Source organism: Podarcis vaucheri (assembly GCF_965113315.1).
Source record: "Podarcis vaucheri genome assembly, chromosome: 1".
NCBI lineage: Eukaryota > Metazoa > Chordata > Lepidosauria > Squamata > Lacertidae > Podarcis > Podarcis vaucheri.
In genome coordinates, this window is record NC_138759.1 from 50,583,676 (window position 1) to 50,609,046 (window position 25,371).

The window sequence follows — 25,371 nt, forward strand, 5'->3', positions numbered from 1 at the left end:
GCTCAGATGAGAACACACTTTCAAATGTAAACAAGCAATAAACAAAGGTATACAATAATGACAGATTATGTTCAGGAGACACAAATCTATAATAAGTATTCAGAAATCCATCTAGATTTTCAGATGCTCCCTGAGAAGTAATGTTGAAAATGGCATGTACTTTTTCAACTAAACATGCTGCAATGCAGGTCTTTTCTGTTATGAAAGCTTACTTCAAAACAAATGAAATACAAGTAATTTTTAAAAATGCAACAACAAAATTAATGATGTAAATACAGTCGTGGGAAAAAGAAAGTGCACCCTCTTTGAATTCTGTGGTTTTACATATGAAGACATAACAATCATTTTGTTCCTTAGCAGGTCTTAAAATTAGGTAAATGCAACCTCAGATGAACAACAACACATAACATACTACACCATGTCGTGATTTATTTAACAGAAATAAAGCCAAAATGGAAACGCCATGTGTGAAAAACTAAGTACACCTTATGATTCAATAGCTTGTTGAACTCCCTTTAGCAGCAATAACTTGAAGTAATTGTTTTATGTAGGACTTTATACGTCTCCCACATCGTTGTGGAGAAATTTTGGCCCACTCACCCTGAGATGTCCCCCCCCCCAATTTCTATGAACATTGAACTCCTGAGAAAATTGGCAACTGTCTTGAATGTTTTCCACTTTTGAATAATCTTTATCACTGTAGAATGATGGACTTAAAATTGGTTGGAGATGACCTTAGAACTCTTCCCAATTTCATGGGCAGCTTCTCTAAGAGCATTGTGTTGTCATTTCCTTGGCGTTGTGTTAAAACACATCTGAATGCGCCAGACCAGCAAACTGCTAAAACGTCAGCTTTTATAGAGATGGCCACACTTGCTGATGATCTATTAAGCAAGGACATTTTATTAGCAACCCCTGCCTGCTACTTAGCCTCTTAATTCCTATGGAAGCAGTAAGGGTGTACAGTCGTACCTTGGTTGACGAACAGAATTTGTTCCAGAAGTCCATTCAACTTCCAAAACGTTCGCAAACCAAAGCGTGGCTTCTGATTGGCTGACTGGCCCCAGATACAATGTGGACAGCTAAAATGGACGTTTGGGTTCAGAAGAATGTTCACAAACTGAAACACTCACTTCTAGGTTTCCAGTGTTCGGGAGCCAAAATGTTTGAGTCGCAAGGCGTTTGTCAACAAGGGTATGACTGTACTTAGTTTTTCACACATGATTTATCTTGGCTTTATTTTTGTTAAATAAAGCATGACACCCTAGACAGCAGCTTAAAAAGCAGAGACAACACCTTGCCAACAAAGGTCCGTATAGTAAAAGCTTTTCTCAGTAGTGATGTATGGAAGTGAGAGCTGGACCATAAAGAAGGCTGATCACCAAAGAATTGATGCTTTTGAATTATGGTGCTGGAGGAGACTCTTGAGAGTCCCATGGATTGCAAGAAGATCAAACCTATCCATTCTTAAGGAAATCAGCCCTGAGTGCTCACTGGAAGGACAGATCCTGAAGCTGAGGCTCCAGTACTTTTGCCACCTCATGAGAAGAGAAGACTCCCTAGAAAAGACCCTGATGTTGGGAAAGATGGAGGGCACAAGGAGAAGGGGATGACAGAGGACGAGATGGTTGGACAGTGTTCTCGAAGCTACCAGAATGAGTTTGACCAAACTGCAGGAGGCAGTGGAAGACAGGAGTGCCTGGCGTGCTCTGGTCCATGGGGTCAAGAAGAGTCGGACACGACTAAACGACTAAACAACAACAACAACAACAAAGCATGACACGGTGTAGTATGTCATGTGTTGTTGTTCATCTGAGGTTGCATTTACCTAATTTTAAGACCTGCCAAGGAACAAATGATTGCTATTATGTCCTGATATGTAAAACCACAGAATTCAAAGAAGGTGCACTTTCTTTTCCCCATGACTGTATATAAATGATTGGTCTGATTGTAACTTGATGAAAATTTACTTCTGTTTACATTTTCTGTTTTCTACCTAGAATAGGCTTAGCGTAGTGGTTATAGTGTGGGAGACCAAGGTTCAAATTCTCTCTCAGCCATGAAGCTTACTGACCTTGGGCTAGTCACTGTTCTTGGACTAACCTATTTCACAGAATTTGAGCATAAATGGGGAGGAGGAGAACTACATACCCCACCTTGAAATCCTAGGAGAAGGTGGGATATAAATGGCATGACAAACAAATACATTTTAAAAACATTTCACGTTTGAGCTTGCCATGACAGCAGCACTGCATCATCACACACACAAGCACCATATTCTTCATTGGTCTACCATCATATCGCCTTGCCATTTCTCCTGCCACTCAGCTCCCAGCTCTTGTCTAAACTTATCACCTTACACAGAAAACTTGACACAGATTTATGGGGTGTTTTTTGCCCCCCCCAGCCTGTGCATCTGGTGGGGGGAAGTTTTGCCAATCCCTAGGTATGCTTCTGGCTATGGCCATTCTCTAACATCCTTAGGACTTCAACTTTTTGGCCTTTTCTTATTCTTTCTTTCTTTCCTTCATCTTTTCTTTCTCCCTGTCTCATTAATTGTATTTATTTATTCACCACACATATATCTCACCTTTCATCCAAGGAGCTCAAGGTGGCATTCATGGTTCTCCCCCTTCTCATTTTATCCTCACAACAACCCTGTGGGACCGGTCAGGTCACCCATCTGACTTCATTGAAGATTTGAACCCTGCTGGTCTCCCCATGTCCCAGCTGGTATATCTATCAGTCTTCTTCTTTTTCCCCATCTCTCAGTACATTTCTATGTGAATCTATCACACAACGACATTCTCTCTACTTTACTGATGATCATCTGCATATCCCTCCACAAATCTTTGCATCTCTCTCACACGTGCCAGTGAATCTATGTCATCCCAGTCTACCCCATCCTTGGCTCTTAGATGTGCCTGTGCCTGCATGCCCCCCCCCACCTTACAGCACCTTACAGTTAGTCCCACCCCCCCATCTCCTGAACCTTCCATCCCTTACAGGCTTGAACCTAACTTAGCATCCCAGTTCAGTGAAGTCAAGCACATTCCCGTTCACCATCTGGGAGAGGTGGGTGGCAAGGTAGTGTTTTTTTAATCAATGGAAAGAACTTTCTGCTCTTGCTTAAAAAGAAATTAGTTTGGAAAACCCATAGTGGTAAGGAAAAAGTCTGAACCCACAAACGGCTAAAGCTCCAAGTCGTTGAACTCCCTAGTCAGAGAGGAATATATTTCTCACTACAGGAAATCAATTCTGCTTCCAAGGACAAAATACGACATTGTCAGATATTTTAAAATAACCACTGTATGGAAAATAAGTCAAAGAGTTATAAACATGCAGTACATACTTATCTCCCACAATCCCCAAGTTGATTGTTGGGTACCCATGTTCTTGAATTGTTGCTAGAAGAGTTGAACGATTACTGTCTCTAATCTTTCCTGGTAGCAGGTCATCTTCAGGATTCAATAGCTATAAAACCAGAATCAAAATACCTGAATATTCACCTTCACAGCGAATAAAACATAAAACAGATGTAGATGTTTTGATATTGGACTACTGCAACGCACTCCACATGGGGCTACCTTTGAAGGTGACCCAGAAACTACAACTAATCCAGAACGTGGCAGGTAGACTGGTGACTGGGAGTGGCCGCTGAGATCACATAAAGACCTACATTGGCTCCCAGTACATTCCTGAGCACAATTCAAAGTGTTGGTGCTGACCTTTAAAGCCCTAAATGGCCTCGTCCCAGTATACCTGAAGAAGTGTCTGCACCCCCATCGTTCAGCCCGGACACTGAGGTCCAGTGCCAAGGGCCGTCTGGCGGTTCCCTCACTGCAAGAAGTGAAGTTACAGGGAACCAGGCAGAGGGCCTTCTCGGTAGTGGCGCCCGCCCTGTGGAACGTCCTCCCATCAGATGTCAAATAAATAAATAACTATCAGACTTTTAGAAGACATCTGAAGACAGCCCTGTTTAGGGAAGCTTTTTAATACTGGATGAATCATTGTATTTTAATATTCTTCTGGAAGCCACCTAGAGTGGCTGGGGAAACCCAGCCAGATGGGCGTGATATAAATAATAAATTGTTATTATTATTATTTTATTTGACTTTCTATTCAGATCATAAAATGATAGTAGATTTAGTCTGTAATATTCATTTTGTTGGGAAGTATGCTTTATGTATTCAGGATAAGGATTATGTTGCCAGTATCTCAAATGGAGCTGTTTGAAACCAAGTACTATTTAGAAATATAATTAAATTACGGTACTTTGCTCGCAACAATAAAATTCTCTATCGCAGAATGTGCCCATTACTATTGGACTTATTGAACACTGTGTATGAATCAGCATTTGTGGTTTATTTCTTCCAAACAACCCATGGCAAGCTAATAACAAACTTTTTTTCTCTCTGCTTTGAACTATTCATTGAGTTGCTACCTTGTTAAGACCAAGATGTTGCTGGTAGTGGAACCAAGGAGAGGGAAGAGAAATCTTGGTAGTGGGGATGTGGGAAGAAGGGGAAAGTCTGAATCTTTTCATCACAAGTGTTCTGTATGTTTGGTATAAACACTGCTTTGCATCAGGCCCTCTCCAAACCATGAACTGTATCACCCTTTCCCCATCCTCTTTGTCTCCTTCTACTTCAAATCTCTAGCACCCAACCTCTGCTTTTTGTTGGGAATTTCCACCTTTGACCATAGGTGTATAGCTGTAGTATTTCTTCTATTGAACACTGAATTACATCTCTTCCTGGTCAGCGTCGCTTTCTCAACCAATGTCCCACCTCTTTATTTTCCAACCCATGTAAGTTTATCTTTGGTTTTAAACATTTGGGTAATGGTGGTTAATTTTTTACTTTTGCATTAAGTGCATACATATAAAGTAAATATAGCACATTTACAGAATCTTCCTGTGAAAGCAGGCACAAAAATAATAGTTTTTGGCAGAAAATCATCATTAACATTGGAAACAGTCCATAAAAAGGTGCTGGCAGCTTTTGTCAAAATACAACTGCCATGCTTGTAGAAGTTTGGTTAGCAGATTTTTCCTTACTTCATTCCCTGTGGACATTACTGCAACCACTGGAAACTTGTTAACTTCAACTTCTGTTACTCCAACAGTTGCTAGGAGACCTATCTCTGATGGACCCATATGGGTTCCCTTGGCCAGCACACATTCACCTCTTTTAATGTCATGTCCTATAGGTCTAGAAATGCATCAGAAAAGGGAAAAAAATGGATTCAAGTTATCTGACCAAACACCAAGCAGGGCTGATAAAACTTATAAAATTGCAAAAGCTGTTTATGCTAGAAACATATTAAACTGCTATTTTAGTTTTCAAAAGCAGTATGCAGTTGTGAAAACACGTAATTCACTGACCTGATATCTTGGCCTGGTCGAGCCTGCACCAGAATGCGCACCTCAAGTTCTTCGGTGCCCTGCAATAAAGGAAGCAAGCTTTCTTCATATGTGTTAAACAAAGTTAAATAAGGTACTGTCTCTTATCAGGCTTCATTGGGTATGAATGAAACTCAAGGTATGTTATAGAACGTTCTGTTCATATCAGATTTAAGCTCATATAATTCAAACATACATGCAATGTTAGAGTTAAAGGTAAAGGTACCCCTGCCCGAGCGGGCCAGTCTTGACAGACTCTGGGGTTTGTGCGCCCATCTCACATCTATTGGCCGGGGGCCAGCGCTGTCCGGAGACACTTCCGGGTCACGTGGCCAGCGTGACAAAGCTGCATCTGGCGAGCCAGCGCAGCACACGGAACGCCGTTTATGTTAGAGTTACGTGTGTCCAATTTATGCATGACTGCAACTGCACGCATCACAGCAACCGCTAAGTGGCCAGAAAAGAGTGCGGAACAGGAGTGGGGCAGGGGTGGAACAGGCTTATGCCCGCTCTACCGTCACGCGCAGTGACCCAGAATGCGACTCGCATGTAAACTGGGGGGTTGCCTGTATTGCTTTAAAAACGTGTTCTAAAGAATGTTAAAATCCTACTGTAGTTTTGAGTCTATTGTGCTGGAAAAAGTGATTAATTTCCCACTGTGTCTTCTTTATTTGATTCAGAATATTAAGAAGAGCTGGGCTGTATTGAAACGGCATTTCTGTGCGCTCTGGCTTCCATCACAGTGTCCTATTGCACCAGAAGCAGTTTCGTCATGCTGGCCACATGACCCAGAAAGCTGTCTGTGGACAAACGCCGGCTCCCTTGGCCTGAAGCGAGATGAGTGCCGCAACCCCATAGTTGCCTTTGACTGGATTTAACTGTCCAGGGGTCCTTTACCTTTACTTATTGAAACTAATATTGAAACCAATAACAGTTTACATGCCGGCTCAGTAATCACGAAACATAAAAGAAAAAGCTTAATTGCTACACACCTAAAGGGTAGTTTTGCATTGACATCACAGGGTCATCAGGTGGAGCTCTTGCTCCACCTGCTGGGCAACAATAGGAGAAAACTCTTGGGAAGTAGGCAGCTCCCATTTCAGTTTTGTGGATTATCCAAGCCTGAACAGCCATCAAGGTCACACACATGCATTAAAGGAAACAACCTAGCTGCCTACTTCCCTAACTCTAATTTACTAGAATTTAAGAAGAGCTGCTGCCAACTGGGCTGTAAAAACATCAAAACATCATGTTGCAGTCCATACTAAGGTGTGGACCCTATGTAGTCAATGTAAAACTATCCTTCAGGTACCCATTGTACATTTCCCCATTGACATCATAGTTTCATTTTGTTGGGATATACAAAAGCTTTCCCAGTTATGGTAGGTCCTAACTGCAACAATACGCACCATGACTGTGGGAGGGCCTGCTTCTTCTGCTTCGGTGAAAACATCCATTTTATAGTGCCTTATAAATGTGCTGGGAGCTCAGGTATCCATCCCGCATACCCATGCAAGGGTAAAGAAGGCCACTGAGGCAGCTCCTTCCCCAGTAGAGTGAATTGCCATTGCTCTGCAGGCGCGTATCCATCTGAGCAATGCAGATGGCATTGTTTTCTTGCTCAGAGTAGGGGTGGGAAGAAAGGAGCAAAATGTGTCTCCGTTTGTCTGAAGTCCTTAGTTCTGAAACTGAAATGGGAGCTGCCTAGTTTTTCTTCTGTCTTCAGATGGAACTAGAGCTCAGCCTGATGACCCAATGTTAGTGGGAAAATAGATGTGTGGGGAAGGATATACCTCTCCTTCTCGTAGTGATAAGCTGACAGACAGGTTGAGAACCAATTATCTTTTAAAAATAAAAATAATAAAAATACTCTTACTACATGTGGTAAATTCTGTGAACCTCCCTGAGACCCCCAGGTATAGGGTGGTATATAAATTCAAATAACAACAACAACAACAACAACAACAACAACAACAACAACAACAACAACAATAATAAGGGGTGGATTTTTAAGGATTCTGGAGGGATCTCTTAAGCATGCAATTGCTAAAGCTTTAAATAGCATTTTTGAGACCTATGTAGTATAGGATAAATGAAATATCTCAGTCCCCCATCTTCCAGTAGTCCCTCATCCTGCTCTCATGAGTCCTAGTCATTACCTGCCTCAATCCAATCAAGGCAAAATTAATGATAAAAATTCAATGCAAACAAAAGCAAGAACAGAGATTGCAAAATTGCACAAACTGTTATTTGTTTCAAATGTGTATTTCTATGTATAGCCAAACTTATTTGATTACGGACTGCTGAGTGATTCTCTGGAGCCATGCTGCTGTACGTAGCAGGAACAAGGATTTTTAACGTTCTTACTCACATCATCTGATTCCCTGATGAGTTCTGTGTCTTCCACCTGCACCACAGCGTCAGCACCACAGGGTATTGGAGCACCAGTTGTAACTCTCATTACCTGACCAGGCATTACAGTTTGAGTTGGCTGAAAAATATCAGGGAATGTAATTTTAATTTTTTTTAAAGGAACAAGAGGTCCCAAGAGGCACTAAATTATGCAGAAATAACTTGGAATGAAAAAAGTCTTTCTATTAGTGACATTTTTTTTGCCAAATTTTGATTAGCTCTGTTCACATAAAGACCATTAAAACAAATTGCATATATAAAAACAATTTAAAAATTATATTTATATAAAACAGTTTAAAGCAACAACAGTGCATATATAAAATCAATAGAGACTTGCTTTTGACATGGTATGGAATGGACCTGCTAATCAGATGGTATCTGTGGGATACCTTCTCCTTTATAACACAGTGAGTTTGTAGGGTGTATGGCACTCTTTTAGGTATCCTGGACCCAAGCTTTATAGAGCTGTGTATACCAGTACTAGCCCCTTCAGCCTAGCTTGGTAACTAACTGGCAGCTAGCGGCTGACATGCTCTACAAACTAGGCTGTCTATAGAATCATCACAAATTATTTACACTTCCTTTTTAAAAGCAGTGAAATGTGTACTGTACATCATATCATATTAGGGGAAAACACTTTTCAACAAAGGAAAATTAAAATATAGTGCACTCACTTGTTCACCAGCTTGGGATTCCCCAATGATGAAACGATCCCCAGGTCCATCAGCAGCTATAAATAATACAGCAACAAGATAATTACAATTGTTGCTTAAACAGACATTAATAGGATTATTACTATTGTTCTTTACTTCATAACTCTTCCCCCAACTCCAAATCCAATTGGCAATTATGATTTCTATAATTTTTTTTTTAAGTGAAGAGTTTATCAAGTTGTTCCACATCTCTCTCCCTGTTTTTATTACACCAAGCAGGACTCCTTTTCCATTATAAGATTCTGGATTATCCAAGATTTACTGGTGTTGAACAACAGCACTAGCAGTTGAGAGGGCTGTGTATCCCACATTCTGTTGGCCAGAAAAAGGTCAGAAGAGGGGACAGCTCTCAGATATCTCTTCCTTCTCCTTCATGTTCCTTCACCCTGGGTGCTAATTAAAAAAGCCCCCAAAGAACAATATTGAGTAGAACACAGCTCAATGCTTCAAATAAAGTTACTTTTAAAGGTATGTACAAAAAACATGTAAAGACTATTTGTGTTTGTTCTGTAACTAACCTGAATCAATTTCATAAAGGGAAGGACTAACGTGCCCCCTTGCCCTTTGGGCACCACTGAACATGTAAAGCAATCTAGTGTAAAGCTGAACTCTCAAAAACATTATTTCATGGTCAAAACCACGAGTATTTACCTCTGACAGCATAGCCATCTTTTACTGAAGCTGGGAAGGGTGGTAGGTTGTCTTTTGCATAAACATCTTGGGCAAGGACTCTGCCCATTCCATCTAATATGAGAGAGGCAAAATCTTTGTTAGCAAACATTGACTGCAAAACAGTTCCAATGACAAACTAAGTTCATATGTGCACAATACTGCTAATACTGCTACTGTGTGGTCCTCCAGATATTGTTGGCCTCAGCCCCAGCCAGCATGGCCGATGGAGTTGTGGTCCAGTAACATCTGGAGGGCCACAGTTTCCTGGCATAAAAGCAGCTTTCAATTTATGTCAATGATAATTAGTGACTAGAGAAATTCAGTCTGGAACAGAGGTAAAAGATTAGATTCAGCCAGCCATCAATTTACATTACAATTAATATGGAGATAGTGAGAGCAAGGACGTCAACCTCTTATTTACTTATCCATCCTTTGTTCAAGGAGTGCAAGAGGGTGAACAAACCTCCCCAACTGTATTCTATCCTCAGAAAGCTAGGTTTTTTTTTGGGGGGGAGAACTTATTCAGAAAAGAGAATACTGTATACCACATGCTATTCTTAGCTGTGAGCATAACAGCAGCTTTCATGATGAACAATTCCTCCCCTAGTTTATATCCTAACTGCTGCTACCTTCTCAATCACCTTGCCCAAAAATGGTTTATTGGTGCCTGGGAGGTAGTTAGCACAGACTTTTTTTGTGACTGGCTGCACCACTATGTCCTTCAAGGCAGTGGGTACACATCACCATGTAATAAAGTGGTCACCACACCCCTCGATTCACCCAGTCAACCCTCCACAGCTGACACAAAGCAGCCAGGATTGATGTGGGTCAAGACGGCATGTAGTAGGCTGCAGAGCTACAAGTGTCTTGTCCACATCTTCAGCATCAATAGCTGAAACTAACAGAAGAAAATTGTATACGATGGTATATTAAGACACCTCAACAGACATGTGTCATTCAAGTCCACATGAAGACAGGTGATTTCTTCCCTTCAAAATTCCCTGCAAATTTGACACAGTAGGTCTCTGAAGGCTCAAAGACTGGGTTAACTATGGCAGATGAAAGCAACCTTGTATCACTTGGAAAAGTTCTGTTGGATGGGTACTTGAGGTGGCAAAATAGGCCTTTTTTCTATAGTTTCAGGCCTTAGCAACAATTGTGGTTCATCTCTGCTATTTAAGTCACTAATTTGCTTCTGATTGGGGCTGTCCACAAACAGCAGTATATGTACATAGTTGCAATGAAATATGTACCTTTTCATTAGCCAATATTTCAGATATTTTCATACTTTTGTCATGATACTAATCTCTACTTGAGCTTCAAGAGACTAAACAGTGAAGCAGGGTTCCCATGACCAAATTGCAACAATTCTAAGCTGTAGGCAAACCATTCTCTCAAATTCAGTCCCCTCATATGCAATATGGGGATAGTAACACATCCACTCCAACTAAATAATTGTTGTAAAGATTACCAAGATGGGGGTCTGCTTTGCATGTAATGCAACTAAGCCATGATTTATTAGACCACGGTTTACTAGATTGTCTAAACCCTGTCCTGTAGCTTAAACATTATTTATTAACCGTGAACAAATCACACACAAAAGCCATGATTTGTTTCGTTGGTTTATCAACCTTGGGTTATGTTACCAATGGATTAGTGTGATGTGAGAACTTGGCTCTTGTATATAAAATGTGCCGAACCCTAAAGAGCTATGCACTACACAAAAAGCAAGTAAATAAAAATTCAACAATGCTCCCCTTCTTTACTTTCTGGATGTTTGAGGTTATATGAAATACCTCGATAATTTATTATTTCTGTTCCAAGCACTGGGGTCATCTCCAGCACTGTGATGAAGGCTTTGTCCATAGATGTTAATGGAAATGGAGACATACGGTGTCTTCTTGCCACCTTTGTAATGTCTACAGCACTATGACCTGCAGAAGATGAATATGTATGTTAGGGGGAAAAGAAACATGGTATTTTCTCAGGAAGATAACACTGTGATATAAACATTTCGCTGCCCCTTAACAGTTGCTTGCCAACAATACAGTCTTACCTTGGATCCCGAATGCCTTGGTACTCGGACGTTTTGGCTCCTGAATGCTGCAAACCCGGAAGTGAGTGTTCTGGTTTGCGAACGTTCTTTGGAACCCGAACGTCCAATGTGGCTTCCGTGGCTCCTGATTGGCTGCTGGAGCTTACTGCAGTCAATTGGAAGCCGTGCTTTGGATTCCAAACATTTTGGAAGTCTAACAGACTTCTGAAACAGATTCTGTTCGACTTCCAAGGTACAACTAAAAAATTCCTTCCAGTGGCACCTTAAAGACCAACTAAGTTAGTACTTGGTATGAGCTTTCGTGTGCATGCACACTTCTTCAGATACCTGTATCTGAAGAATGTATCTGTATCTGAAGATACAACTGTACAGCACACAGTACTCTCACATAGGGCCTAAATGTGCACTCTGGGCTCCATCTTTCCCAACAACTGCCAGGTTGTACATGGTTGTATGAAAAGAAAGCCCGACATGCAATCTCCTGTTCATGAGTAGGAGCTCTGCAAGATTGGGAAACTTAATTGTGATTGTGTCCCAATCACTATGAGTCCCTAACCTGTGAGCAGGAGTTCATGTGTTGAGCTTCCATTTTACAAAACTCTGTACCACACGGGCTGTTGGGGGTGGGGAAATCAATGTGAGGGTAGGGCTAAAAGCGTGGCCCTGCTCCTCACTCTACACTTATGTCCTAAGCAAGAGTAACATTTGAATAGGAATAAATTCTTGACTACATCCAGCTGGGAAATGAAAACGTCATTTAAAGGTGCACATCAGTTTAGATCTGTTGATTTATAAAGTACCACACTAAAAAACAACAACCCAGACACAACTGGGAATACAGCATGTAATCAGCAGAACTGGTAATGTTAAACAGTGTTAAAGTGACTATTCTATTGAAGAATCCATTAGACGTTTTATTGACCACCAAAGTGTGTTTAAGATGCAAATGAGTTAGAACACCTACATTGCTTATCTCCTAAAAGTTCTCTTAATATTTTACAGAACTGAGACAGATATCTCCAAGAATTCTCCCATGCTCACATACAATGAAATGCCATATTCTGAAGTGCTAATATGCAGGTGACATTAAATAAGCATTTCCATCTCAAAGACAAATTACACTAAGTCACTTTATTATCTAGAAAATCAGAAGCTTTTGGAAGCAAAATTGTTGTTAATTTGGGAGAGTCATTTTGAATCAATACTATGCCATGTTTCTCTAAACATGCAATTAACACTATCTTGTCATTATTTCATTTTTATGATAGTGCTTGTTATGATTGGCTTTTTATTCAGCTCTTCCTATGACTTAAGCAATATTTCTGTGGCAAATCATGTCAATTGTTGGAGACTTAATTAAGGTCAGAGGAAAAAGGCTCTAATTTTCTAAGGTTTTCTGTTACTCAAGCTGGCATCTTGCTTCAGGTTCAGGTTTATTGATTGTGTTAATAACACAAGGACAAAACAGCCTTTATGTGATATTAAGTTTAGCATACTTCGGATTAATGGCAAACACCCTTCAATGGATGCTGATTTGTGGACATTACTTTCACTAAATGCAACAAAAGGATCAATCACAATATTAAAATTATTTCTCATGAAATTCAAAACTACTATCATGGTTGCAAAATATTTACTTGAAGAATAAAAGAAGAGCCCTGAAAGCTTATAAGCATCTAGCTGCAGCAAGTGCCAAGGAAGGCAGGGTCTCTGTGATATATTCCCTACTGATACAATCCCAGTTCTCTTCACTTACTACTTTTAAATTAATATGGGAGACGATTCTGAATGATTCTCAGTGAATTAAGATCTGGTCCACCCGTCCTTTTAGGTCTGTGTCTGCTAACATTAGAGATAATTTTTTAAAGGTGGTCCACTGTTGGTTTTTAACCCTGGTTCAACTAGCTCATATTGCAAGATCTGGTTCCCTCCTATGCGGGTGGGATTGTAAGGTATGAGGAACATATTGGCATATGCGGTGGGGATGTAACTATGTACACAAGTTCTGGAAGCCAGTTGTAATGGAGATTGGTATTATTGCCACCAAACAAGTCATCTTAGACACTACCAAATTTTGATAGTTCCAATGCTGACCTTGATTCTCAACAATTAATTTTGTATCTGTTGGTTGCCACTCATCTAGTGATCTCCCAAGGATGGAAGGATAAATCTTGTCATTCTACGGATCCATGGTTTAAAAAAGTCACGATAAACTGACTCATAAAATACATGCCACCAACTTTGCTTCTGCTTGACCAAACAATCTTGTGGTTGGCACATTCCCAGTAAATAGGAGTTTAATTGGCAACATTCATGAATATTTGTATGTTTGTTACAAATACGAACTTTGTATTCCACCATGGAATATATTTTAAGTCACTCATTCTTTTTTTAAGCTTTCTATAATTATTATTTTATTATCTTGCAATTTTATTCTGTTTTTAATTAAAAGAAGAAAAATAAAATAAAATGTTATAAGAAGACCAAAGCCTGCATTTATTTGGTTTTCCTTCTGTGCATAGTTGAAAACACTCATGGAAATTAAGTCTCCAAATAAAATCTGATTTCTGTAATTTGCCACTTTTCAAGGAGTGATTCATTATTAACCAACCTCAAGAGACTGAAAAGTTGGAAAGGAAAAAATCAGGAAGATCAACAGGAAGAGACAGCTTCAGATTTTATTTTAAAACACTGTATAATTTTTTATACTGTATAGTTGTTGTCAAGGGGAACAACGGTTACAAGGATGAGTTTCTTCAGCCTCGTGGGATTCCATGCTGCATATACTAACAGATTTAAGTTAACTTCTAAAGTAACTCATTATATTCTTCAAAGCAGTATGTATGCTGAAGAGGAATGGGGAAACCCCAGAACAGGTTTAGGGGTGGAAGGAAGGAGAGGGTGGAAAGTGCTGTTGTCCAAGTGGAAGTCATTCTGGGTGCAGATACAGCTACTTAGTACTACACTGAATACAACCCTTTGCCCACTCCTCCAAAGGAATTACTCTGCTCAATAAATGGATGGAAAGCAATGCCTAATTGTTGTTTATATAGCCCCCCCCCCTTCTCCTTTCTTGGGATTAACTGAAAAAGTGCAATAAAATATTTTTCAAAATACCCTCCCAAAACATTTTTAGATGTACACACATGAGTGAGCATGCGCACACTGTTTTGCATTTATCTGCAAAGATCCCTTCATAGTGATATTTCTGGATACACATTTGCCCATGTTACTGTATGGTCAAGCAAGGAGCATACATCACTGTCTGTGCTTAGCTGGAACACAATTCTGACCAGGCAGAGAAATGGAAAGAAGGGCTGCAGCCTTAAGACTGCTCTGCCCATGGTCTTTCCTCACATTCTCAATTTCTAGGTTGGTGAAAGATAACAGCTCAATCTCGATGTCATAATAAATTATGGTTTATTATTAAATGAAGAAGTCTTGGGCCTGTCAACTCCCTCCCCCACTCTTCAACTAGGCTATTAGGAGATTGGAAACTTTCACTTTGATTTGTAATTAACCACATAGTTTAGCGTTATGTCTGAATAAATAGTGGCTGGTCTTAAAAACCGTTCGTGAAACAAGCCAACTTCCAATTATGGTTATGAACCTGACTTGTTTCAATAAAGCATAGTTAAGATTAACCACAGTCCAGGTTCAGGCATAACAGTAACTTGTGCTTAACTGAAAACAGATGTGAAAGCTTCTCATCTCCTTATGGCCAGAGGAGGATGGGTACAGTAGTAGTTAAGGCTTGTTCAAGTAAAAATAAACCATCATTTACCATTATGTCCCAATGATGTTAATAGGACCCTGACATTTTGGGCGGTATTGAACTAACTCTCTGCACATGGAATAAGGCCCACTAGTGCAATGGGACGTCCTGTTTTCTCTCCCTGTAAATCACCTCTAGAGGCTGAAGCAGAACAGATTTAGCGAGTATGTGTGGGGAGGAAGGGGAAGGGTCTTATGGGCCAAGGGATTTTGCTTATACTAGTCATAGGAAGACTTTAAAAGTATTCAGGGCATTTGTCTATTCATGACCACTGGCAGGGCCGGATTAAGACCTTTAGGTGCCCTAAGCACCTAAAAGATTTCAGTGCCCCCATATACATCTAATTCAAAATATAACCAATAATAAACTATAAAATAAATAAATATTTTTAAAAATGAAATAAAACCTACAGTAAGATGGAAAATAATGTTTATTTTTTCTGTATTTGTATAATGTTTATTTTTGTTCAGCTGTACTATATTTTCCACGGTAAATCCAGCAATGAAACATTTCTGTGATGTCCCTTCCCTTCCCTCCAGCTCTGAACACTGGAAATGTTATTTAACCACATGCATAACCCATGCATCTTCTGCAGCCACAGAAGGCCTAAAAAGTTGCTTTAAAATAAATTTAAGTATCTCAGTTCTGCATTATATTATCTACTCTCATTGTGATTGCAAAGAATCTTAGAATATTACACTATGAATTGCCATTTACTAAGAAACATTCAAGTATGCAATACTTACTGGCTCTGAGGATATTCTCCTTACTGCTGCACCTGGATTGGACCTGTAGAGACAAGCACAAAACTGGTGAGGCAGAACAAACAGGCACAAGTCACCATAGAAATTTAATGGGCAAGCTCCTGGGACCTGGAGATAGAGGCTTTACTCTCTTTTTTGTACTTTACCATTTATATCTGTTACATGATACATACTTAATACAATTATTGGTTGACCGTCTTTATCATACATAGGCATTAAAAATAAACCAACCTATAATAGAACAAACTTTGATTAAATAAGTAATATTTCCAGATGCATATTTAACTTTAATGACAGATTTAAATTCAAGCTTCATTACAAATCATGATAGAAAGGTGACTAGTTCCAATTCTTGCATTTTACTCCAAATCACACAGTATTTACGTGAATCTAATGCACACCTGTTTTCAAAACCTTGAAAACCTTGTGTCAGCAGTGTTTTTCAAGCTTGCAATCAAATATAATCTAATGCGCACCCTAATTTTCAGGACGTAATTTGGCCAAAAAAGTGTGCATTACGTTTGAGTAAATCTGGCAGTACAAAAATATTAACATATTATTGAAGATACCTGAAGCTTATTTTAATCAATTATCTAGGATATAAAAATAAGATAATATGAGAAGAAATTGTTGGGTTTTGGTAACTTTTTACAACTTAATTTCACAAGTGTATCAATTATTTTTCCTAAGAATATGAATAATATTGAGGTGTTTAAAACTACTTTGAAGAGATACTTCTGTTGTACCTTGGATTCCAAACACCCTGCAAGTCAAATGTTTTGGCTCCTGAACACTGCAACCCCAGAAGTGACTGTTCCAGTTTGCGAACTATTTTTGGAAGCCTAATGTCCGATGGGGCTTCTGTGGCTTCCAATTGGCTGCAGGAGCTTCCTGCAGCCAATCATTAGCTGTGCTTTGGTTTCCGAACATTTTGGAAGTCAAATGGATTTCTGGAATGGATTCTGTTCAACTTCCAAGGTACGACTGTATTATCCATCTGCTTTGGTGGTGGTGTTTTACATAAAAAATACCAGCATAAACACTGCTCCTACTTAAGTCTATAATATGATTTTCCATTAGGGACTTTTTGGACCACTAGGCAGAATGTATATAGAATCTATATGAAACAAGGACCTGGTTTTGATCTTTCATTTACTAGACTGGCCTGGATATATTGCTAAATCATAGTTTAGCAAAACGTGTACAAACCGCTCCAAGCCTCAGGCTTGTACACCCTTCCCCTCTTCTTTGTACTTCTAAACTAACCAGAACACCATTACCATAACACTGAGAACTGTGGTTAATTTTAACTATGGTTCAAACAAATCAGGATGAATTAATAGATTACAATACTGAGTTTGGAAATAGAGGGGAATAATGTGAAAGCAGATCTCCTCTTCTGGAGTGTCAGAGGACAAGTGTGATGGAGAAGTATGCAAGCCCAAGGCTTCCCACAGCTCATGCTTGTAATGCTAAAACCATGGTTTGGTGTTATATCTAAACTGGCCCACACACTGTTGAATCTACACAAGTGCTCTAGAAATATTTGGAACAGATGCTCAGAAGACCAATGATTTGGGAGTGAGCAGATAATGCATGGATACCAGTGCATGAATATATTTTAGCAACCACTAAAAACATTTGGATCACCATTTGAAAGCATTCCTTTTGCGCAATTCTAATGACATTGTTTATGATATACTAGTAATCTCAACAATATTTATAATCTCAACTATTACAGATGTAATTTCCTTAAATCTGTGAATGACAGGACAGGACAAATATTTTTATTCTTGTTAAATGTTCAATAATGCATCAAGGAGGGAAAGGATGTAAGTTAGATTTAAGTACTGTGTGAAAAATGACATACTTACTGGATTTCCCTTCCAGGGCCAAACAATAAAATATTTACAAACATAAGACACACCACCTGCCTCATTTCAATGGAGAATGTCAAAGGATATGTGAATTTGTTGGTGCACACAGAGAAGTAACCACCCTAGAATTCACACATATAAGAGATCTGTGCAGGCATTTGTGCACATACTGATCTCTGAATCTGGGAGTAGAACTTTCTTATGTTCTTCTAAAGACTCAATGGGTCTTCAAAAATATTTGGAACTTCTGAAGGAGGAAGAAAGGAAAAAGAACATCTTAAAATTCAGATTCCAGATTGCATTTGTAGATTTACCTGTAAATAAAGCACATTTGATATTTAGATTACTAAGAGGAAAAAGCAGGAGGACTGTATCATTGTTCCTGCAATTCTTTTTGAGTAAATGGATACCTGAATTAATTGATAATGTAAATTTAATTAAATTATAAACCTCTTTCTTCTGTTCCACAGCAGCTTGCCCCAAACACATATATCTACACAATGAGTTGGAGGTCTACATCATTTATCACAACTCTATTTATTACAATGGAATACATTATGACAATAATGTTGCAACTTATAGTGGCTTATGGTTGTCCTTCCCTGAAAAAAAATGTTATGTTTTAAAGTAACAAAAACAAAAGAAACCCACCCGTCTCCACCAAACATTACAATTATATTTTAAATAAAATAATGATGCCACATTTTGGCCCACAGTTGGTCTCCCGTCCCAGGTTATTGGAATCAAAGTAATATAAATTCTAATAACAGAGGAAGTTGTTATATTAGATCTATCATAAAACAATTCTTGACCAAAGAGGTAAAATGGTACATGTGTGCACGTGTGTGTGTGTGTGTGTGTGTGTGTTGGGTTCAGATTCCAAATATGTGGTATGCAAAAAATGGTGCTGTTTCTAACTGGTGGAAAAACAAATGGGCAAGATGCAAATAATATAATTAAAACACACAGACCTAAAAGGAGAGAAGGTACAAGAACAAAATACAAACACAAGACAATCTAGAAAATGATGTATGGAAATATAAAAATGATCCATAGGGCACAGATAAGAGGGCAGATGGTAAAGACAATACTGAAGTAGTAAAAATGGAAGTCAAGAGAATCTGCAACAAAGTGTAAAAACAGAAGGAGCCCAAAACCATAGCGCAAAGCTAAGTTTGCGAATGGAAAATAGCTCCTTTGAGCAGTAATAGTTACTCTCGAGTCGTAGCCTCTATTCCTCCTGAGTTCATCTTTAAGCCCTTCCAATTTATAGTGGAGCTAGTGCATGGACAAAAACAAGAAATTTATAATGAGCAAAGCAGCTGAGACTTGTAGGTTGACTCATCTAATATTAAAAAGGCTCTCAGACTAACACTCTAGCCATGTTGAAAAGGAGGTGGCAAAAATAGGGAGCTCGTTTTAAAAGCAGTCTCTGAGAGGAATTTTCTTTTGCAAATACAAATTACTTAAATGACAAATCTGTGGGCTGTTTTGGAGGCCCCGGGATTTCAAATGGGCTCATTCAAAATGGGTTTAAATGCCAAAAGAGACCACGTTGTTCCAATACACGTGTGCCTTAATTAAGAACGGCTACAGGACTTAGGGGAACAGGAAGAACATGTGCCTTGTACTGTTCCTCTGTACTTCTGTGCATAGTATGAAATAGAACTTCTGTATCTCTACCTTTATCCTCCTGAAGGAGGGAAAGGTTGTGTATCTTACTGCAAGGTAAGTAGCAAAAGTTCTATTTTAGAAGCTTCAGGGAAGCACAGGAACAGAAAGAAAGAAAATAATGAATTTCATGCCCCACTTACTTATCCAAACCATCCAAAGCTACTGTGAGACTTGGTTCTTGTGTTATGCAAACTGTGAACTGGTATGGCTGCTTCCCATATCATTCTGGTAATGTTTGAAAGGAAGCGATTATGTGGACAGATTTAGCTGATACTGTTACTTTCCATGCTTGTGCAAACATCAGTGTGCAGACATATGTAGACTGAAATTCTCTATTTTGTGATACTGCAGGATATCTAGGCTGCAGTTCTATGCACATTTACCTGGGATTAAGCACTGTTGACTACAGAGGTCCTGGAACATGTAATTAAACAGCCAGTCTGAGCACTTAGAAAATGATGCTGTGATTACTAAGACCCAGCATGGGTTTCTCAAAAACAAGTCATGCCAACTGAATCTCATTTTTCTTCTTCTTTTCTTACAAGCTTGGTGGATCAGGGAAATGTTGTGGAGGTACTGCATCTTGATTTCAGTAAGGCTTTTGATATGAAATTCTTCTGGAGAGTCTGGTAAAATGTGGGGTGGCTGAGGTTAACTGTTAGGTGGATTTGTAGCTGGTTGAGTGACTGAACCCAAAGAGTGCTCACTCATGGTTCCTCATCGCCTTAGAAAACAGTGACAAGTACAGTGCTGCAGGGTTTTGTCCTAGACCCATTGTAGTCCAACATCTTTATAAATGACTTGGATGAAGGTGTTGAGGGGATGCTCATCAAATTGGCAGATGACACCAAACTGGGAGGGGTATCCTATTCCGCAGAAGACTGAATTGGGCTTCAAGATGACCTCAACAGATTGGAGAACTGGGCCCAAACTAACAACATGAATTTCACTTAGACAGGAATAACCAGCTGCACTAATACATGATAGGGGTTGCCAGTAGTACATGTGAAAAGGATCTAGGGGGTCTTAGTAGACCATCAGCTTAACATGAGTCTGTATTGTGATGCTGCAGCAAAAAAAGCTAATGTTGTTCTCGGCTGCATCAACAGAAGTACAGTGCCCCTATCAAGGGAAGTAATGGTGCCACTCTATTCTGCCTTGGTCAGACCCCACCTGGAGTACTATATCTAATTCTAGGCATCACAGTTCAAGAAGGATATTGATAAGCTAGAACGTGTGCAGAGGAGGGCAACCAAGATTATCAAGGGTCTGAAAACCAAGCCATATGAGGAATGGTTGAGGGAGCTGAGTATGTTTAGTCTGGATATGTTTAGCCTGCTTTCACTGTTTTGAGGTTTAAATTAGTGCACTCTTGTTATATTTGTGTTTTAAACACTGAGGAGCACTTCTTCCACAAAAATGAGCATTAAGCCACAAGTGAAATAAAACACTTAAAGCAGACAGAGAATGGTTAAAACATACTTGCTAACATAGCTACCAACTATGATAGATCAAAGTCATGAAACATTTGACAGCAATAAATGTTTTTAAAATCCACCTCATTTTTTATTGTAACATTAAAGTGCCTCAGGGATTAATGCTACAAAAGAAATTATATGAAAAATCCATGCTAAACATGAAAAATTAAATAAAAACATAACCAACGGCATCAAACCAAAACCACAGTTGAAGAAGAAAGCAGAGAGAAACCTTGAACATGTGACTATAATCTTTAGGAAAGATTCAAGAAATTACTTACCTTTTATAGATCATAACAAGATTAGCACAGGGCAGGTACAATTAAAAGCCAAGAGTCAAGGTAAAATGAATTGCTATACAATGATGAAGAATTTCGAAGCCAACATGATAAGCTAACTCTTATGAAGAACATTTCAGCTCACATTTAATACAGTACAGAGGACACTGACATCAAAACAAATTTTTGCCACTGACAGAGAATAGTGATTTTGTTCAAGAGGAATAGTGGAAAGCTAACCCATAATCTATACAATTTATGGGAAAGCTTATAATTCATCTTCATAGTGACATGCAGTATGTGGAACCACCAGCAGAAAAGCAAATTAGTAGACATATACACACAGTGTTGACTAAGATATAGGAAAGGGTAATGGATTATCTAAGCTATAATGAAGGAAGCAAGAGAAGCAAAGCACAGCAGCAACTATGAAGTGAGAATTTTCTTTTAAATTTATGCATATTTAAGTCTGCACACAAAATATTATTCGTATAATATACCACAGGTTGTGGCTTTGCATAAATGCAGAGCTCTTATTGCCCTTCATACAATATTAAAGTTGGTGGCAAAAGAGCTATATTTTCATATAGGTATGAAGTTCTTCTGCTGACGTTTTCATTGAGCACAGAACTAAACACCCTAAAATTTATCCCTGAAATATAAGATCTTAATTACTGTTTTCTTTTGTTTAAATGCTTCACTTGAATACAACTGGTATCTATTATTTTAGCAACATTCAAGCTTCATCCAATGTTGATATTTGGGATTACGTCTCTGACAAATACAATCTTTGAGGCTTTGGATGTTACTGACACAGTGCCACCAGTAGAAGGTGTTCCTTATTCAGCTGGCAAGTTGTTGTTTTGTAAAATTTTGAAGGAATTTCTAGAGACATCTCTTGCCTACTTTCCAAAAATCACTTGACATTGTTTTTGTCATGTCCAAAGTAATTTGTAAGTTTGGAGACATACGAAAATACCTGAGGCATATAATAATATATCAAACACGGAGCAAGTTACTTGTAATATCAAAGATTAGTTTTGTGAACTGCAGTATAATACATTTTTATGTATCTTCAGAGATGGATAATAACTGACTGAGTGTGCTATGTCAATTCAATATAAAAATAAAATATAAAAATAAATTCAATATAAAAATAAAAGATACAATTAGTTCCCCATATGATTTTTCTTTAGAAACCTTTCATCTCTTAAAATTCACTTCAGTCCCATCTCTTTCATAAATGTCTTTTGTGTGTGTACCATTGTCAGGATCCCTTAATCACTGAGGACTGAATCCAGTTGTGTCCTTGCATTCACAGAAAGGCTTTTGATCCAGTTGATCCACAGTAATGGAAAAGGAGGGGAGGCAACTTTTGTGGCTTGCTCTTTTTCCTTGCAGCCCCCTGAAAATGTGGTGCAGAGGTTTGGGGGAGCCTTCCTAACAGCATGGGAGAGACACAGGAGGCTGCAGGAGCAATTGGGGAAAATAACTTACCGCACTGGCCCGGATATAAGCCATACTTCCCCCCCAAATTCCGATTGTGAAAAGTTAAAGTGCAGCTTATATTCTCGACCTTACGGTATCACTGCTGAAACAGCTGCCCACGAGGGCCGTTGGGGGTGTGGGACAATGGTGCCCGTCCCGACCGTGTCTCCCAAGCCTCCCCCGAGCTGCCGTAAGGAAGGGAGAAGGGGGGAGGCCGCCAGCAAAGCAGCGTGCCCCCCCCCTGAAGCAGCCTGGGAGCATGGGACAATGGCGCACAGCCTGCCTGCTGCTCCCAAGCCTCCCCTGACACTGGCTTGGGGAGGTAGTGCCAGGAGGCGGTAGAGCCGGGAGGTGGGCCACACCCGCAAATAAGGCTTGAATTTTAAAAGTGTGGCTTATTTGTGGGTGCATCTTATATTCAGGCCAATACAGTATCTCCTCTTCTATTACTATATGCCTCCGCTAAATCAAAGACTCATCTGCAAATGGAAGGACTCTTGCGGAAGAGCACCATTAGAGACATCCATGAAATCTTATGAAATCTTACAGAATTGTATGACCCTCATAATGTTCCCCCCTACTTTTTTGCCGTTCATAGTTGATTAGCTGAATAAAACCTATAATTCAGAAGAATCTGCCCTCCTACTGACAACTTGCAGGCATACAGATAGGTATTGACCTGCATGTATTTTTAACATTAACTATATTACTTGATGTAGCTATTCTGCCTTAAAAATTCCCTTGAAAAGATCTCAGAATGGTTTTTATTTTTTAAAAAATTATAACTCTCAACACATCACTGAGGTATAATGACACTGATATGGGATAAGTTGTACTTAAAAAACATTATTGATCTGATTTTTAAAAGGCATTAATTGCCCCCTTAAAGACTATTTGCTTGAAGCAGGACTACACCTTTCCTTCATTATATTTGTATGCTTACCAAGCTAGTAACACAGGATTGAGGCTAATTTCATTTTAGTGCTAAATCGCATTGCTCCAAAGTAATCACCCACACATAATACGTTGATGGAAGAAGTGCTGTGACAGGAGTACTGATTGTTTTTCAGCAGGAATATCAACCCAGGATCCATCAAAATACCAATAAAACAAACATAGAAGTTCAAACTTCTGGGTTGTTTTTTTATCTTAAAAGTACTTTATAGGCCAAACACATTGCATTAGAATGGGCCGGAACACTGTAGATTCCAGAATATTGATGTAATACGCTTCTGGCAACTTAATATGTTGGTGAAGCAGCTAGAATGATCTATTTCTACACATTTTCAGGGACAGACCTGTGCTTTCCTTACTAATAAAGTAAGAGTGATTGTAAGCACCATGTAAAAAAGATTTCAGAAAGTGAAAACGGTCAAACAAATTAATGCAAATTAATGCAGTTTCTAAAACCATGAAAGTTAACAAACACCTGCTTGATAGGTCACCTGTCAAAGTGGCCTAGGGAAGATTCACCCCTTCTGGATTCAGCCCTCTGGCTTGATCCATTTCCCCACCTCTGGTTTAGAAACCAAAATTGAATTAATGCATGCTACACAATTACTGTATTTTTCCATGTATAAGGCTATATTTTTCCCTAAATTTTTGACGTTTAAAATAAGGGGCCGTCTTATAAATGGATAGTGCATAGTGCATTTTCTTAATTTCGAGTCCCCCAAAATAGGGGGCGTCTTATACACTGGGGCGTGTTATACACAGAAAAATACAGTAACTCGCTTTTTAGACTATAGTGGCCTCCCTTCCCTAAAAAGAAGATAAGTTATTGGAGGTGTATAGTACTGTGCATTACTCTATCTTCTTGAACAGGAGAGGCCGACATACATTTTCTCCTTTTGTCACAACTCTAGGAGACTGACAGATATATATGTCCTACTTTCCTCCTATATCAATCATTTTCATGGAAGTGAGGCCTATTTTATTTCTCAAGCAGCTAGGGAAAGAAAATAGTAAACCATATTTCTCCTTGCTTCCATGTGCAGCCATACATCATGAATTCTTGTTTTGGTCCCACATAAAAAGTGTGTGTCCCCTGATTTCATCTAGATATAGTTAAGTCTGAACTATCTATCAGGGAAGAAGAAGTTTTAATAGATATTGGTGATATGAAAAATGGATCCATGCTCAAAAACTTTAGGTAATATTTATTTTAAAGAAGTACCGGTAAGTCCTCTTGCCATTTTTGTAAAAAGAAAGAAAAATCACCAACAATAATTGCATATTAAGATTGATGCTCCGAAATCCAGTAAGAAATAATAAGTATCCAATCTAGATCTACAGTGGTGCCTCGCAAGACGAAATTAATTCGTTCCGCAAGTCTCTTCGTCTTGCGGTTTTTTCGTCTTGCGATGCACGGTTTCCCATAGGAATGCATTGAAAATCAATTAATGCGTTCCTAGGGAAACCGCCTTCAGACCAGGTCCGGGGACAGTCTGTCCCCGGACCTCTTCTGAAGGCTGGGGGGGGGGGACAAGGGCTTTTCTTCCCACCCCCAGCATTTTAAAAAACCCCGGGACAAATGGCCTTCTCCACGGGGCGATTTAAAAGCCCCTGGGAAGGCAGGCAGGGGGGACAAAGACTTTTGCCCCCCGCCAGCCTTCAGAAGGTGTCCCCTGCCCCCCGCCCGGCTTCGGAGCACCGGGAGAAGCGATCTCCCCGCAGCGCCTTGCTTCAAAAGAGGTCCGGGGGCAGCGGGAAGAGCTTCCCGCTGCCCCCGGACCTCTTTTGAAGCAAGGTGCTGCGGGGAGATCGCTTCTCCCCGCAGC

The 25,371-nt window shown here is 39.4% G+C and overlaps 1 protein-coding gene and 1 long non-coding RNA gene across 22 annotated transcripts in view; one reads left to right on the forward strand and one right to left on the reverse strand.

The window, feature by feature from the left end:
- Positions 1–25,371, reverse strand: part of GPHN (gephyrin) — a 241,340-nt gene that overhangs the window by 25,058 nt on the left and 190,911 nt on the right. For 13 of the 21 annotated variants that reach the window (XM_082224534.1, XM_082224549.1, XM_082224550.1 and 10 more), the window contains 8 exons: positions 15,779–15,821; positions 10,998–11,135; positions 9,181–9,273; positions 8,491–8,546; positions 7,776–7,895; positions 5,387–5,445; positions 5,060–5,213; positions 3,353–3,474 (listed from right to left, as the gene is read on the reverse strand). In XM_082224534.1, coding sequence (XP_082080660.1) covers positions 3,353–3,474; positions 5,060–5,213; positions 5,387–5,445; positions 7,776–7,895; positions 8,491–8,546; positions 9,181–9,273; positions 10,998–11,135; positions 15,779–15,821 — 785 coding nt within the window. Of the gene's footprint in view, positions 1–3,352; positions 3,475–5,059; positions 5,214–5,386; positions 5,446–7,775; positions 7,896–8,490; positions 8,547–9,180; positions 9,274–10,967; positions 11,136–15,778; positions 15,822–18,888; positions 18,952–25,371 lie in introns of all 21 variants that reach the window. The other 8 variants (XM_082224553.1, XM_082224548.1, XM_082224535.1 and 5 more) reach the window with 2 other exon arrangements.
- On the forward strand, positions 11,143–13,830 carry LOC309535103. The gene is made up of 2 exons (XR_014221016.1): positions 11,143–11,489; positions 11,616–13,830. It is a non-coding gene; the product is annotated as an uncharacterized lncRNA (long non-coding RNA).